The sequence below is a fragment of the Abrus precatorius genome, unplaced genomic scaffold, assembly GCF_003935025.1.
Source record: "Abrus precatorius isolate BTA unplaced genomic scaffold, Abrus_2018 Scaffold2, whole genome shotgun sequence".
NCBI lineage: Eukaryota > Viridiplantae > Streptophyta > Magnoliopsida > Fabales > Fabaceae > Abrus > Abrus precatorius.
In genome coordinates, this window is record NW_020874362.1 from 23,007,648 (window position 1) to 23,023,329 (window position 15,682).

General features: G+C 34.8%; 1 protein-coding gene across 1 annotated transcript; it reads right to left on the reverse strand.

The window, feature by feature from the left end:
- Positions 1–12,387: 12,387 nt before the first annotated feature.
- LOC113859635 lies at positions 12,388–13,810 on the reverse strand. The gene is made up of 3 exons (XM_027492356.1): positions 13,734–13,810; positions 12,933–13,180; positions 12,388–12,572 (listed from the first exon to the last, which is right to left on the reverse strand). The coding sequence occupies exons 1-3, from the start codon at positions 13,808–13,810 to the stop codon at positions 12,388–12,390; spliced, it is 510 nt and encodes a 169-aa protein (XP_027348157.1).
- Positions 13,811–15,682: the final 1,872 nt, after the last annotated feature.

Below are 15,682 nucleotides of genomic sequence, written 5' to 3' on the forward strand. Positions count from 1 at the left end.
ATGGGTATCAACTTTGATGATGAGGTTTTGGGACTATGGCTATTGAATACTCTACCTGAGTCTTGGGAGACATTTCGGGTTTCAATTACAAACTCAGCTCCTAATGGCGTTGTTTCTTTGCAAATGGAAAAGAGTGGTGCTCTTAATGAAGAGATGAGAAGGAAGACACAGGGTTCTTCATCTCAGTCTGAGGTGTTTTTCACAGAAAATAGGGGGAGAAGCAAGAAAAAGGAACCGAAGGGTGGTAGAGAAAAGAGCAGGAGTAAGTCCAAGTCAAGATACAAGAATGTGGAGTGTTATTACTGTCACAAAATAGGGCACATCCAGAAGAATTGTTTTCTTTGGAAAAAGGAGAACAAAGGCAAGAAGGGCAAGCAGAAAGAGAAGGATCATAATGATGATGATCGTGTCACTACTACTAGAGGTGATGACCTTGTTCTTCTTTGTGACTATGAGTCTGTTAATCTTGTATCTGATGAGAGTATGTGGATAGTTGATAGCGGTGCTACACTGCATGTTACACCAAGGAAGGAGTTCTTCACATCTTACACTTCTGGTGATTTTGGAGTGTTAAAGATGGGTAATGATAGTGTGTCTAAGGTGATTGGTGTTGGTGATGTTTGCTTGCAAACCAACATGGGAGTGCAGTTATTACTTAGAGGAGTCAAACATGCTCCTGATGTTTGCTTTAATCTGATATATGTGCCTTTGCTTGATGATTGTGGTTATGACAGTCACTTTGGTTCTGGAAAGTGGAAACTCACCAAAGGTAACTTGATTGTGGCCAGAGGGGAGAAACATTCTAAACTGTATTGGACTAAAGCTTTGCTTGCTAAAGAGAGTGTGAATGCTATGTACATGGAGTCATCTTTGTGGCACCGAAGGCTTGGTCATATCAGTGAAAATGGGCTTAATTGCTTAGCTAAAAGGGATGCTCTTTCAGGATTAAAGAATGCAGAGTTGGAGAAATGTTCTCATTGCATGGTTGGTAAACAAACCAGAGTATCCTTCAAGAAGCATCCTCCCTCCAGGAAGTCAGAATTGCTTAAACTGGTACATTCTGATGTTTGTGGCCCATTAAAGGTAAAGTCATTTAGTGGTGCACTTTACTTTGTTACTTTTATTGATGATTGTTCCAGGAAGCTATGGGTCTATGTATTGCAGAGAAAAGACCAAGTGCTTGAAAAATTCAAAGAATTTCATGCTTTGGTTGAGAGGCAGTCTGGCAAGAAGCTGAAATGCATTCGTACTGAGTGGTGAGTACTGTGGACCCTTTGATGTTTATTATAGGCAGCAGGGTATTAGACATGAAAAGACTCCTCCTAAAACTCCTCAGCTGAATGGTTTAGCTGAAAGGATGAACAGGACCTTGGTTGAAAGAGTTAGGTGTATGCTTTCTGAAGCAAAGTTGCCTAATCATTTCTGGGGTGAGGCTTTGCTTACGGCAGTGCATGTTATTAATCTTAGTCCTGCAGTTGCCTTGAAGACTGAAGTGCCAGACAAAATTTGGTTTGGCAAGAATGTGAGCTATGATCATTTGCGTGTCTTCGGTTGCAAGGCCTATGTTCATGTTCCAAAGGATGAAAGATCCAAGTTGGATGCGAAGACAAGGCAATGTATCTTTATTGGTTATTGTCAGGATGAATTTGGCTACAAGTTATATGATCTTATTGAGAAGAAGATTGTTAGAAGTCGTGATGTGCAGTTCATGGAAGATCAAACCATTGAAGATATTGACAAAGTGGAAAAGAATACACCCAAGAAAGATAGTAATCTAACTTATGATAATCCAATATGGTTGCCTGTTGACAATCTGGATCATGCTGAGACTAATTCTCAGAATGAAGAGCAACATGGTGATGTTGATGACCAGCAGGTTGGAGATAGATTAGAGGTTCCGATTGATGGTGATCAAGGGGAACATGATGATGATCTTGATGATGCACCAGAACAACCACTAGTTCCACCCAGAAGGTCTAATAGGCCGAAACAACCATCTAAAAGGTACGATCTTAAAGATTATGTGTTGTTGACTGATGATGGAGAACCTGAATGTTTTGAAGAGGCTATTGAGAGTGAAGAAAAGAAAAAGTGGCTAGATGCAATGCAGGATGAGATGAAATCCTTGCATGATAATCACACTTATGACTTGGTGAAGTTGCCTAAGGACAAGAGGGCCTTAGAGAACAAGTGGATTTTCAAGGTGAAACAAGACAATAATTCTACATCTCCAAGGTACAAAGCCAGATTAGTGTTGAAAGGTTTCAGACAGAGAAAGGGTGTTGATTTTAATGAGATTTTCTCACCTGTGGTGAAGATGTCATCCATCAGAACAGTACTAAGTTTAGCTGCTACTTTTGATTTGGAGGTTGAACAAATGGATGTGAAGACAACTTTCCTTCATGGTAATTTGGAGGAAGAGATCTATATGAAGCAACCTGATGGTTTTCTTGTTAAAGGTAAGGAAGACTATGTGTGCAGGTTGAGAAAGAGTTTATATGGTTTAAAGCAGGCTCTGAGACAATGGTATAAAAAGTTTGAGTCCTTTATGCTTGATCAAGGCTACAAGAAGACTACCTCTGACCATTGTGTCTTTGTTCAGAAGTTTCCTGATGATGACTTCATTATCCTGTTATTGTATGTTGATGACATGCTTATTATTGGAAAAAATGTTTCCAGGATTAACAGGTTAAAGAAGCAACTAGGCGAGTCATTTGCCATGAAAGACATGAGAGCTGCTAAAAAGATTCTTGGTATAAGAATCACTCGTGATAGGAAAGAGAATAAACTTTGGCTATCACAGGTGCACTACATTGAGAATGTGTTACAAAGATTCCAAATGAAAAATGCTAAAGCTGTGAGCACTCCTCTTGCGGCTCATTTTAAGCTGAGTGTTAAACAGAGTCCTTCAAATGAAGCTGAGAAGATAGACATGAGCAGAGTTCCTTATGCATCTGCAGTGGGTAGTTTGATGTATGCAATGGTATGTACAAGACCAGATATTGCACATGTTGTTGGTACAGTCAGTAGATTTCTGTCAAATCCAGGTAGAGAGCATTGGAAAGCTGTGTAATGGATTTTGAGGTATCTTCGTGGTACTAGTAGTTTGAGGCTTTGTTTTGGAGGTGATAAACCTACTTTGGTAGGTTACTCAGACTCAGATATGACTGGAGACATTGATTCCAGGAGGTCTACTTCAGGCTATATGATTAAATTTGCAGGGGGAGCTATAGCTTGGCAGTCAAGACTGCAAAAGTATGTAGCGTTGTCTACCACAGAGGCAGAGTTCATTGCACTTACTGAAGCGTGCAAAGAGTTGCTATGGGCGAAGAAATTCTTGCAAGAGCTTGGTTTTGTGTAGGACAAATACTTGTTGCTCTATGACAATCAAAGTGCTATCCATCTTGGTAAAAATCCAACTTTCCATTCTAGATCCAAACATATTGATGTAAGGTATCATTGGATACGTGATGTTTTGGATGCTAAACTGTTGGAGTTGGCTAAAGTTCATACTGATGATAATAGTGTTGATATGATAACTAAGGCACTACCAAGAGGGAAGTTTGAGTACTGTTGTGAGATCGCCGGATTGACGGTCACCTCCATATAGTTGTGAGGGGGAAAATTGTTGGGTTGGACTCCCAACTATGTGTCCAAAAGTCTAAATTTTAAGCACAATTTTTCACATAATTGAGGGGAGTGAGAAGTCAGAAGAGTGGGTGAGAGAAGTCAAAAATTGAAAGGTTTTTTCTTGCATCCGGTGCATTGTGTATTTTGGAGAGAGACATCAAAAGAGAGAAGGGAAGTGAGGGAAGAAAGAAGCTCTAGACTAGCTACTCCATTTCTCTGATATCAGATTATTTTACCGTTGGATCGGGCTGAAAATTTTACAGCAGATTCATAACACGGTGTTCTTTGTTCTAACCGTTCGGATTGTCGATTAGAGGTCTGAAGTTGGAGAAATTGTCTTCGCACAGAAGCCCTGTTTTTGGTGACTCTGCACAGACCAGCCGCATAGAAATCGTTATTTCTCCTTATTCAACCGTTGGATTGAGCTGAAACTTTGATATAAGTTCGCAGACGTATAGTTCTTCGTTCTAACCGCTGGGATCGTCGTTTTTAGGGTTTGGCTGAGAGAAATCGTGTATGAACAGAAGCCCTATTTTGTGAGATTTTCTCTCTTTGGTTAGGCTTTATTGCTTGGTTGTATTAGCTGGTTGTTTGCACAAATTTGTGCAGTATTTTGAGACTCTCTTGTAACCTCATTTGATTATAGTGTAGCTTGATTGACTGGCTTGAGCCCGTGGGCTTTTACTTCTCACATTGAGAGGATTTTCCCACGTAAATAATTCTCTGTGTCCTTGTGTTTGTTGCTGCCATTTGTTATTATTGTTGCTCCTCACAGGTTCTTGCAAGTTTGGGGAATTGTTTCCACTGTTCACTTTAGATAATTGTGTTCTTGTGTTTGGTTTTCCCCAACAGGCGTTTCGTCTTCACAGAATTCTTTTGCGTTACTGCTGCTTCTACTACCCCAGCCATAAAACCGTCACCTCAGATACGTTGTATTTCTCTAGCCGAGCAACAATTACGCAGGGAAAAAGGTTTGTGTTTCACTTGTGAAGAAAAATATACATGGAATAATCGATGCCCCAATAAACAGTTGATGATTTTTGAACTCAAAAAGGATCCTCCATCATTGCCCTTAAGGAATCTTCACCTGGCAATGCCGCTTTGCACCATTTATCTTTGCATGCTTTTCGTGGTTCTCCGAGCAAAGCTACTTTATATTTTCAAGGTTCTATTGCTGGGAAGTTCAGATAGTTTCATTCAACCAAGGTTGGATAATTCTTTGCATCTTCCTGTTCAGCCAAGTCCCAATCTTAAGGTCATGGTTGGTGATGGGTATTTTCTCCAGACAGAGAGGTTCATTCCAGATTTAGCAGTATCAATTTCTGGTCATACTATTACAATTGCACTTTATGTTTTGGCTGTGAGTGGCTCTAAAGTTGTGATTGGTGCTTCTTGGTTGGCCACACTTGGACCTCATATTGCAGATTATAGTGTTGGTTGTGTTAAATTTTTCTTTGGTGACAAGTTTATTACTTTGCAGGGGGATTCACCGTCTGTGCCTTATTATTCCCATTTTAATCATTTGAGAAGATGTTATATGTCAGACAAGATTTCTGAGTTATATCTTCTGTATTCTGACCCTTCACCGGAGATCATCATTGCTGCTGCGGTAGAACTTCCTTTGGAATTGCCTTCAGATTTATTATCAATTCTACACAGGTTCACTTCAGTTTTTCAAGTTCCAACGAGGCTTCCTCCACCGCATCCACAAGATCATGCCATTCCTCTTCAGGATGGTGTTTCTGCTGTTGAAGTCAAACCATATCATTATCCTTTTGCTCAAAAAGCTGAGATTGAATGTATGGTTAATGAGATGCTTCAACAAGGGATCATTTAGCCAATTATTTCTCCATTCTCTGCTCTTGTATTGTTGGTTAAGAAACATGATCGATCTTGGCATTTTTGTACCCACTATCATGCTTTGGATGCCATCACGATAAAGGACTTTTTTCCGATTCCCACTACTGATGAATTGCTTGATGAGTTGTGAGGTTCTGTATTTTTTTTTCAAACTGGATCTCAGGTTTGGTTATCATCAACTTTTGGTTTGTCAAGAAGATCGCCATAAAACTGATTTTCGTACTCACAATGGTCATTATGAGTGGCTTGTCATGTCATTTGGTCTCACCAATGCACTAACAACTTTTTAGACAGTTATGAATGACGCCCTTTTCTGCATAAATTTGTGTTGGTCTTTTTTTTTATATATTAATTTGCAATTCTACTTGGATTCTTCATTTAGAGCACTTATCTGTTGTTCTTCAATGTTTACAACAAAATCAATTTTATTCAAAACTAAGTGCTCTTTTGGTCGGTCTTAGGTTGACTATCTTGGACATATTGTGTCTCATAACGGTGTTCAAATGGATCCCTCCAAAATTGAGGTAGTGCATGTATGGTCGATTCCAACTACAATGACTCAGTTACGCGTATTTTTGGGATTATTTGGTTATTACAAACGCTTCATCAAAAATTATGCTTCCATTGTAGGCCCATTGACTGATTTGTTGCAAAAAGATCATTTTATGTGGAACATTACTGCATAGACTGATAAATCTACATTTTATCATATTTTTTTAATATAGTTTTGTTAATAAATAAGTAGTAAAGTACTAAGTAAACTTAGAAATATCATAAAAATTGCATCAATATTCATAATTGTGTAAATAGTTTAGAATTTTAGATTTTAGATTTTTAGTCCAATTCTGAACAATTTGACTTAAAATGACTTAATTCTTGTGCAGAAGTTTGAGCTGAGAATTTGAGTTGAAGATTGAAGTGAAGAAAGTAGAGGAATTAAGCTTAAAAGATGAAGAATCAAGTGTTATGTGTAGAGCATAACCACTTTGAGTGCATAGAGTTAAGACTTTGAAGAAGAAAATTCATGAAGACCAAGAGAGTAGCAACTCTAAGTGTTCAAAGTAGCTACGCAGTAAGCACGTGTTCACGCTAAGCGTTTAAAGTAGCTATGCCCAAGGCTAATTCAATTATGCACAGTGCGTTTGTCCACTCTAAGTGATTAGAGTAGCTACGTAGTAAGCGCGTAGCCACTCCAAGCGCTGAGAGTAGCTACGCGTGAGACTTTTCCATATAGAACACTTGCGTGTGGACACTCTTATCACTTAAAGTGTCTATGCAAAAGTAATAGAATTTTGAATATCACTTCTAAATGTCAACTTTGGACGATTTGAGTTCCTAATTTAGTTATAGAAGCTTCCAGAAGACCTTTTATGCTATAACTCTCAGAGATTAATGTGTGGAAAGGAAAAAGACGGAAAAAACATTATAAATAGAAGTTAGAGGTTTAGAAAAAGATACTTTGGTTCATTTTTGTTATTTTTCACTTTGTAACTGTTTTAACTTGCAAAGGAAGTGAAAGAGAGAGATTGGGAGTGACTTTCAAGCTTCATTGTTAGATGAATTAGTTTGAAGATTGGGTTTTGGAAGATGTTCTTCTGTTTTTTGTCTTCTTCTTCTCTTACTTCTCCTTCTTTCATTGTAATGTTGTTCTAAACCTTTTTGGTTGGGGATCTATGGATCCAGATTTGATATCGTGATGTAATTGTAGATTTAGATCTTGAGATTTTAATTGAATTGAATATATGATTCTGTTCTTAATGCAGTTGTAAACTAATCATTCATTCAATTGAACTTAAAGGAATCTTCAACAATATAAATTGAGTTTATTTCTCAGACCTGAATCATATGCCCAGGTTATTAAGATCTTATGAATAAGTATCATGATCTAGTAATCCTATAATTTTTAGAACTTAATGCAGTATTTGATTAAATTTCACCTAAGGAATTAAGGAGGTTTAATTAGGTATTAGGATCAATGAAGTAAGGAATTCTCCTTTGATTAAAGAAGTGAAATTGATTATCAATCAATTAAAATTCTCAAGAGTTTAAAACATGATTATATTGCAATTGAAAATCTGGTGAAGTAATTTCTAACTATTTTCCATATAGCATTTTTAATACAAAATTTTTACTCTATTTTTACAGCAAGTTTATTACCTTTTAATGTTCCTATTTCTTACTTTTACATGTTACAAACCTTCCAAAAGAATTGTGTGGCTTAACTAATTGTTAAATTGTGAAGTGGTAATTAAAAATAAGATCTTTATGGACAATATTTGGAGCTTATATTGATTTTCAAATTTTATTACTTGCTACAACTACCTAGTGTGCTTGCTAGTTAGTATTTCTATGAATTTCCATAACATAGACTATCTTTCAAGCATTGAAATCTACCTTGTTGCAGGCTCTGGTATTTGCTCTTCCAACTAAGTCTTTTATTTTGGAAACTGTTGCTTCCGGTTTAGGTATAGGTGTGGTTTTGACTCAGGATGGACATCCTATTGCTTATTTTTCAAAGAAAATTTCAAGCAAGATGCAGAAGCAATTTCCTTATGCTTGAGAATTGTATGCTATTACGGAAGCTGTTGCTAAATTCCATCACTATTTGTTTGGTCATCATTTCGTCATTCGCACCAATCAAAAGAGCTTACGACATCTTTAGGACCAAACAATTCATACTCCGAAGTAAGAGAATTGGTTGCCAAAACTCTTGGGTTATTCTTACGCAATTGAATATAAACCGAGCTCTAATAATAGAGCTGCAGATGCTTTGTGATGAAGCGTGTTTTTGTGTTTAAAAAAATTTGTCACAAATCCTCATCAAAATTTAAACAATTTAATGTAGTACTAGGGTTACCCTAGATTGTCTCCCGTGAACATTGGCTATTAATCTTCATTAAACATGTTGAAGACATTAATTGAACAAGCAATTAAAATGGGGGGTTTTGTGGTTTCAAATCAAAATAAAGAGTAACCAACAAACGAGTTTAATTAATTTAAACAATAGAAAGCAACAATCCTTAGTTCATCCACAAAGATTCTATCCTCATGCCACTCAAGATTTAACATTCATCCTCTCTCCCATGAATTAGGTTAATTTAACAAGCGAAAATCAACCTTATGATCCCAACGAAATTATGCAATTTGTTAGGCTCTAATCTCTCATCCCAAAGTTATGCAACCTTAGAATTAAATCTAGGATTAAGCAATCCCTAATTTAGAATCTCCTTAAACGAATTAGGGTTAATTAAGCAATACCCCCCTTATTCATCATTAATTCAATTCAAGAGACAAGGAAGAAGTAATTCATGAGAAGAAAGGAATTATATTATCATTAAATTCAAGGAACTCAAGAATCTATGTGAACTTACTAAGAATTACACAAAGTTTAGCCCTCCATGGAAATGGGGGTAAAAAATGCAATTGGGAAATGCAGAAAATTCATTAACATTAATGTAAAAGCAAGAGAAATGAGAAACCAAACCCTAGGTTAGACCCTTGGCTGTCACCCAAGGTTGCCCTAAGCTCTGGAAAATATCCTGGCTTTAGTAAAGAAGAGAAAAGGTTCAAAAAACGTCAGAACCCTCTACCCTAATTTGGTAAAAATCTATTTATACTAAAGCTGGCGCCCTCCAAAGTAGTTACTCTCATTCTTTCATAGTAAATACGCACAACATCAGTTGGGTTTTGCCTCTCTGGAGTGATTACTATGAATATTCATAGTAATCACGCGCAGTACTGGAACATTTTGGACTCTCTGGAGTTGTCACTATGAATTTTGATAGTAACTACGCGCAGCACCTTCAATTCTACATGCTCTGGAATGATTACTATGAATATTCATAGTAACCACGCGCAGGTTTAGTGGATTTTGGGTTGCTTTAGTTGTCACTTTAAGCTTTGAAAGTGATCACTTTGGTCCCTTTGCTGGAAATGGCTTGCTGTAGTTGTCACTATCAATTTTGAAAGTAGTTACTTTCACCTCAAATTCCTCAAAATCTCTTCAAAATAAGCTTGGGGATTCCTGCCACATTATTCAAATGATCAAAACATGTAAATAAACTATATAAATCAATGTAAATTAACTAAAAACTAAGAAACCTATATTATTTAGCCTAATTGGAATATTCATCTTATTTACACTATCTAAGTCTATTCTTTTCTATAAAAGGTAATAAATGATGTATAAAAATTTAGTAAAATGTGGATTCATCACTTTGCCATGCTCTTTTCATATGGCACTGTCTTTTCCATCCTCTTCGCTTTTGAATAACATTCGAGTTGTTGTTTCCAAATCTTCTTCACTGTAAAATTTCTTAAAACAATTTCAAGAAGATCCACACACTTATCCACATCATGTTGTGCATGATGGTCTATTGTATCACAACAATTGTTTGGTTATCCCAGCAGAAAATTGTTCAATTATTAATATTATTTTGCAGGAATTTCATTCTTCCAGAATTGCAGTCATGCTGGATTCATATGTACTTTTTCACGTATTGTTGGTTATTATTTTTGAGATGGAATGCAAACGGATATCTGCAAATTTGTTAGCACTTGTCAGGTGTGCCAGCGAGCAAAACAGATTCAGACTTCACCAGTAGGTTTGCTTAGTCCTTTGCCTATTCCTAAGAGAGTTTGGGATGATATTGCGATCGATTTTATTACAAGCTTACCCATTTCTCAAGGGTACATTGTTATATTTGTGGTGGTCAGACCATTTGTCTAAATATACGTATTTTACTCCATTGCGATCCTTTTTTACTATTGTTCAGGTGGCTTAAGTTTTTCTGACTACCGTTGTTAAATTGCATGGTGTTCCTTAGTTCATTGTCACAAATCGCGATAAGGTTTTTACTAGTGCTTTTTGGAAACATTTTTTAAACTTCAAGGCACCTCATTCAAAATGATTTCTACTTACTATTCACAAACTGATGGTAAATCAGAGGCAGTAAACAATTGCTTGGAGATGTATTTACGTTATTTTGTATCTGAGCATGCTCATAAATGGGGATCTTTCCTGCCTTGGGCAGAGTTTTGGTATAACACATCCTTTCATACCTCCATTTGAATGACGCCATTTAAGGTACTTTATGGAAGAGATTCACCCAGCATCATTTCGTTATCTATTAATGATGGCACTCTTACGGATGTTCGTGCACTTCTTAAGCAGCGTGACATGTTGCTAGTTGAACTCAAGCAAAATTTTCTCAAGGCATAACAATGTATGAAATTTTATGCCAGTCGTCATTGGACTGAACTTTATTTTAATGTGGGGGATTAGCACTATCGCTTATCTACTAGAGCTTCCTTCACATGCCAAAATACATCTTGTTTTTCATGTGTTTGTGTTGAAAGCTTGTAGCGGTGACTTGTCGGCACAACATATTTCGATTCCTTTGATTGAATGAGCTGACCTTATAGGCAAGGTTATTCCTGATAGGGAGGGTAATGTAACAACTGAAGATATTGGCTTGATAGGTACCAAAACTGCAGTGGTTGAGAATAGCCAACAGTTGGCTAGGCACAGTCAACGTTTCAAGGTTTAGAGAATAATTAGTATATTAGTGTAGAGAGAGAATGGGGTAGGGGAGAGGATGTAATATGTAACCTCTTTTCTCTGACTATCTCTTTGTGGTGTTTCCCTTTCTTCTTTGTAACTTCTATTTTGTTTTATTTCCTCTGTAATACAAATTCCTGTTGTTGTTTTGCAACTCAATAATAAAATGAGTGTTTCTCAATCTTCTATTCTTCCTTGTGCTTAAACTCTATCAAATTGGATAATTACTGACAACCATCATACATAGTGATGTTTTGAGAAAATAATGGTTACAAATTCAATGTACATTGGTTATGACTTTGTTAGAGAATGCTAACATCTACGTAAATAAAGAGGCTTTAAGAATTAACAAGCAAATATATAATGAATTCTATTTTACATTGATTTCTTGCCATTTTTCTTGAGAATATGACCATTTTTACTTAAATAAATATAGATTCATTTAACGAAAAATTGGAGAAAATGGACTGACTTGAAATTTTCATCATCTAAATATGAAAAATGGAGAACCTTAACTTCAATTGTTTCTACCCCTAAACCTTTACTTTTGGAACAATTTTTTGCAATCATAAGAAAACCCTTCTCGTTTGAGAGGGTCTTAATTGACCATTTTAGATACCGTCTCTACTTTCTCTCGTTCTTATGTTACAAGGGTACATCTATATTCAAGGTTATTGAGCCACAACTAGGAAACTCTAGTCTAATTTGACACTAACTCTCATCCAATTGGAATATTATTATATCTCTTTTAAGATATCACATTTGATTCTTCTTAATTTTATATGTGATTATCTCCATGTACCTTTGTTTTTTTAGTAATATTTAGAAATTTTATTTTATTACCTTTTATCTTTGGTCAATTTTCATAGTCTCACCTTGATGATCATTTTCTCATTTGGGTGAGTTAAATTGAGAGTGATGTGCTCTGCATTGATTTCTTCTTAAAATCTCAAAGGGTCTTCTGGGTTTGATGGAACAAGCAAAAGAGTTACTCATACTGCTTATAGCACCATTAAATTTGGTCTGGGTTTGACCACCACCACTACTCAAAATGTAAGGGGGGTGTATTAGATTAGAATTTTAAAGGACTTTTTTAGTTGAAAAAAGTCTTACAGATTTTAAAAAACTTTGTAGGATTTTTATGACTTTTAAGACTTTGCAAGATTCTGCAAGACTTTTAAGTCAGGATTTTAATAAATTCTGCAGAGCTATGCAGAATTTCATGGATTTTTAACATTAAAAGTTCAAGATTTTTTTTCATATATTCAAATTTAGAATGAGTCAAAACAAAAAAAATAAAAAACAACAATATATGGATAAATAATAATAATAACTCTCTATAATATCATGTCTTCCAAAATAGCATTCATCCACATATCCATAATCTTCCAAGCATTAGCATCTTCTCGCTCTTGCTCTTGGGTTTGAATAATAGACTCAAAATTATGATCTTCATTAACAGATAATGTTGAAGATGAAGTTTCATCCATTAGTTCAATTAGAAATTCATCAGAATGACATTCTTTGGGAAGAAACTTATGTAGTGTTACACATGCTAACACAAGTTTTAGTTGTGGCTTAAATAAAAATGGAGGTCCTGACTTAAAAATTGTGAACCTTGATTTAAAAATACTAAATATTCTCTTGATCACATTCCTTAAAGATACATAATGAAAATTGAACAATTCTTTCTTATTTTCAGGGTTATTACCTTGACCTACAAAATCTTATAGCTGTTATCTTACACCTTGAAATGGAGCTAAAAATTGGCATCGATTAGAAAATCCACAACCCACCAAAAAATATTTACCTAATTATATATGCAATATATATAATATTAGTATAATAAATTATTATTATTATTTAAAAAATAAGCACTTACCTTGAGCCACTTTAAGTCCATTCCTCCTTGTTATAGCATCATTTAGTAGCTTAGTATCATGAGCTGGGCCCTCCCACCCACTAAGAACGTACATGAACTCCAAATCAAAATTACAAGCGGCTAATACATTTTGTGATATTTTTTCATGACGATTACGATAACTGCCTACATCTCGCCCTCTCACAATTACTGGAATACGTTTCCCGTCAATAACTCCAATGCAATCCCAAAATTTAGCATATACAACACTTCATTGTATGAAAAATATAAATATAGTAGTGTCAAATTTAATTATAATTTTTATTGTAAGATAATTAGTACATTCCTTGAAGAAAGGAAAGAATGTTGTGCATTCTCTAATTTTAGCTGGAAAAATTGATTATGGTTTAGCCATCAAAGTAGGTGCTATCGTATTCAAAGCCTTCAAAATCTTGTAAAAATTTTCACTTGTAGTAAATTGTGATCGGCCAAATATGTTACAAATTACACAATATCAAGTATTCTGACCAACAATTTATAGGAATGATGCAATTATTTCTTCAACACAAATATATCGTATATCCTCTAGAAGTGTTTTTTTCTTTAAGAATTGCACATAACTTTTGAAACACATCTGGATACATCCTATAAACTTGTCAAAATATTGCATGATCATCGTTTAATGCTCATTGTATATATTCATTTCCCATGTTAGTAATTCGTTGTCGATTTAATGGATGTTTAATTTGTTCATTACGTATCATAACTAAAAACTAAATCAACACATGCATTAATGCATGCATTGCCATTACACATGTTTACATGGCTTCATAAAATTCTTCGTCACCTATTTCTTCTTTGTCTATGTCACTACCTTTATACATGCTCGAATGTGACATTGTACCTATATAAAATAATATAACACAAAATAATAATATAATAAAAAAATAAAACATGCTAAAATATTTCAATCAAGTATGACCAAAATAACACCAAAACAATATAGTTTCATCATTCCAAAATGTGTTCATACACAAGCAAAATATAAAGCAAACACTTCAATCAAGTGTAACCAAAATAACACCAAAATAATATAGTTTGACAAAATCCAACATGTGTTCATACACAACTAAATTACAAAGAAAATACTCCAATCAAGTGCAACAAAAATAAAACCAAAACAATATTGTTCATCTTAGCTTGTACTTTATCCAATATGAGCACTCTTCTATTAACATCATTAAGAAAAAAACTTTCTTTGCATTAGTATTAAGAAAATTAGCCATCATTTAGCGAGTTCGATCATCCAAATTTGGGATTTCTTTTATAGTACTCCAAATATGTCCCTTTGCCTCTTTGTATCTTTCTCTTTTCTCCATCAAGTTAGACATTTTTTCAAAATTGACGGCCATAGTCTCAATGTCAACAAATAGATTTTCTAGAACTTTGACTTAACTGTTGTTTCCAACTTAGTTAGAACTCCCTCTATACTTGAACCTACTCTGCTTACGATTAATTGGTTTCTTAGTGGAAACCTCTGAGCCTAAAAGGGGTTGAGGTGGTGAAATGCTTAGGGCGAGATAATGGATGCTGGTAAGGTGGTTCATAGTGATCTAGTGCTATGAATATATCATTGTTAAGATCATATAAAAAGCTTCCTGTCCCAAAATTAACCACTTTCTTCTCCAAAAGTTGTAGTATCAGTATCATCAGGGTCTATTGACATGGAAGTGTGCCCACTAGCAATTCTACCCCAACAACAATCTTCAAATCCTCATAATCAACCATACTTTTTTCTTGAAGATTTTTGTGACTTGGGTGAGACTAGAAAAAAAAATCCATTATTAATATATTGAAAATAATATAATGCACTAAACTTGTAAACTATTAATATATTTAAAAGAATACGAAGTAATCTCACCTTTAAGTACTCTTTGCACTTCATCACTAATGGTGAATGTCTTTGTAATTGAGTCCTACCCAAAGGCAGTGTTATTGTACATAAGTGTTGAGATATTATTATATTGTTTCTTAAACCACTTCATTCGACTCAAGTAATGATTATATGTTTTATGAAATTTAATTTTAGCATTAAGACAAGGAAGGATGACTCTCTCCACATTTAGTTTGCTAATTGACCCATTAACATCACGCAGTCCACTTTTTATAACATCTACTATCAACTGTAACAATTCATCAGAATCCTCCTTGGTTCAAGCTTCATAGTTTTCTTAATTATGGATAAGAATACTTATTAAATTTATATCTCACCTAATAGGTACCTATATAATTAAAAACAATACTATAGCCTCATAAAGAACTTAACTGCTATATATATATATATATATATATATATATATAGAGAGAGAGAGAGAGAGAAAGTATACATTATTATTTCTATATTTTAGATATTTAAACATCCATAGAGATCATGATATCAATTTCAGCTTTCAGCTTTCCCTTTTCTTGACGCATCATAAAAAAATTATTACTTAAAAGTTAAAATTTCAAGCGTTTTCTGTGTTATATCTCTGAGGAATAAACTCAATTAAATAGAGTAAAATAGAACAAGTTAATGGCACTGTCATTTATGTTTTCACCAAATAGGGGAATGGAATGGGAACAGTGGTACAGTATTATATATGAGCAGTAGTTCAATATTATTAGCCGAAAAAAAAATGGGGACGAGAGAAGCATAGAAAAAAAAAAGATGAAAAACTCACATGAAAATTTCTTGAAGCACTTGAAAAGTCACTTCAAACAATCCTCTA

Excerpts from the sequence above, each read along its gene's own strand:
- LOC113859635 (XM_027492356.1), bottom strand. The coding sequence starts at position 13,810 with ATGTCACATTCGAGCATGTATAAAGGTAGTGACATAGACAAAGAAGAA. Across the intron at positions 13,181-13,733 it reads GAAGAATTTTATGAAGCCAT|TGTTGTATATGCTAAATTTT; the intron begins GTAAACATGTGT and ends CATACAATGAAG. Across the intron at positions 12,573-12,932 it reads TGGACTTAAAGTGGCTCAAG|AATGTCATTCTGATGAATTT; the intron begins GTAAGTGCTTAT and ends TTCTTCCCAAAG.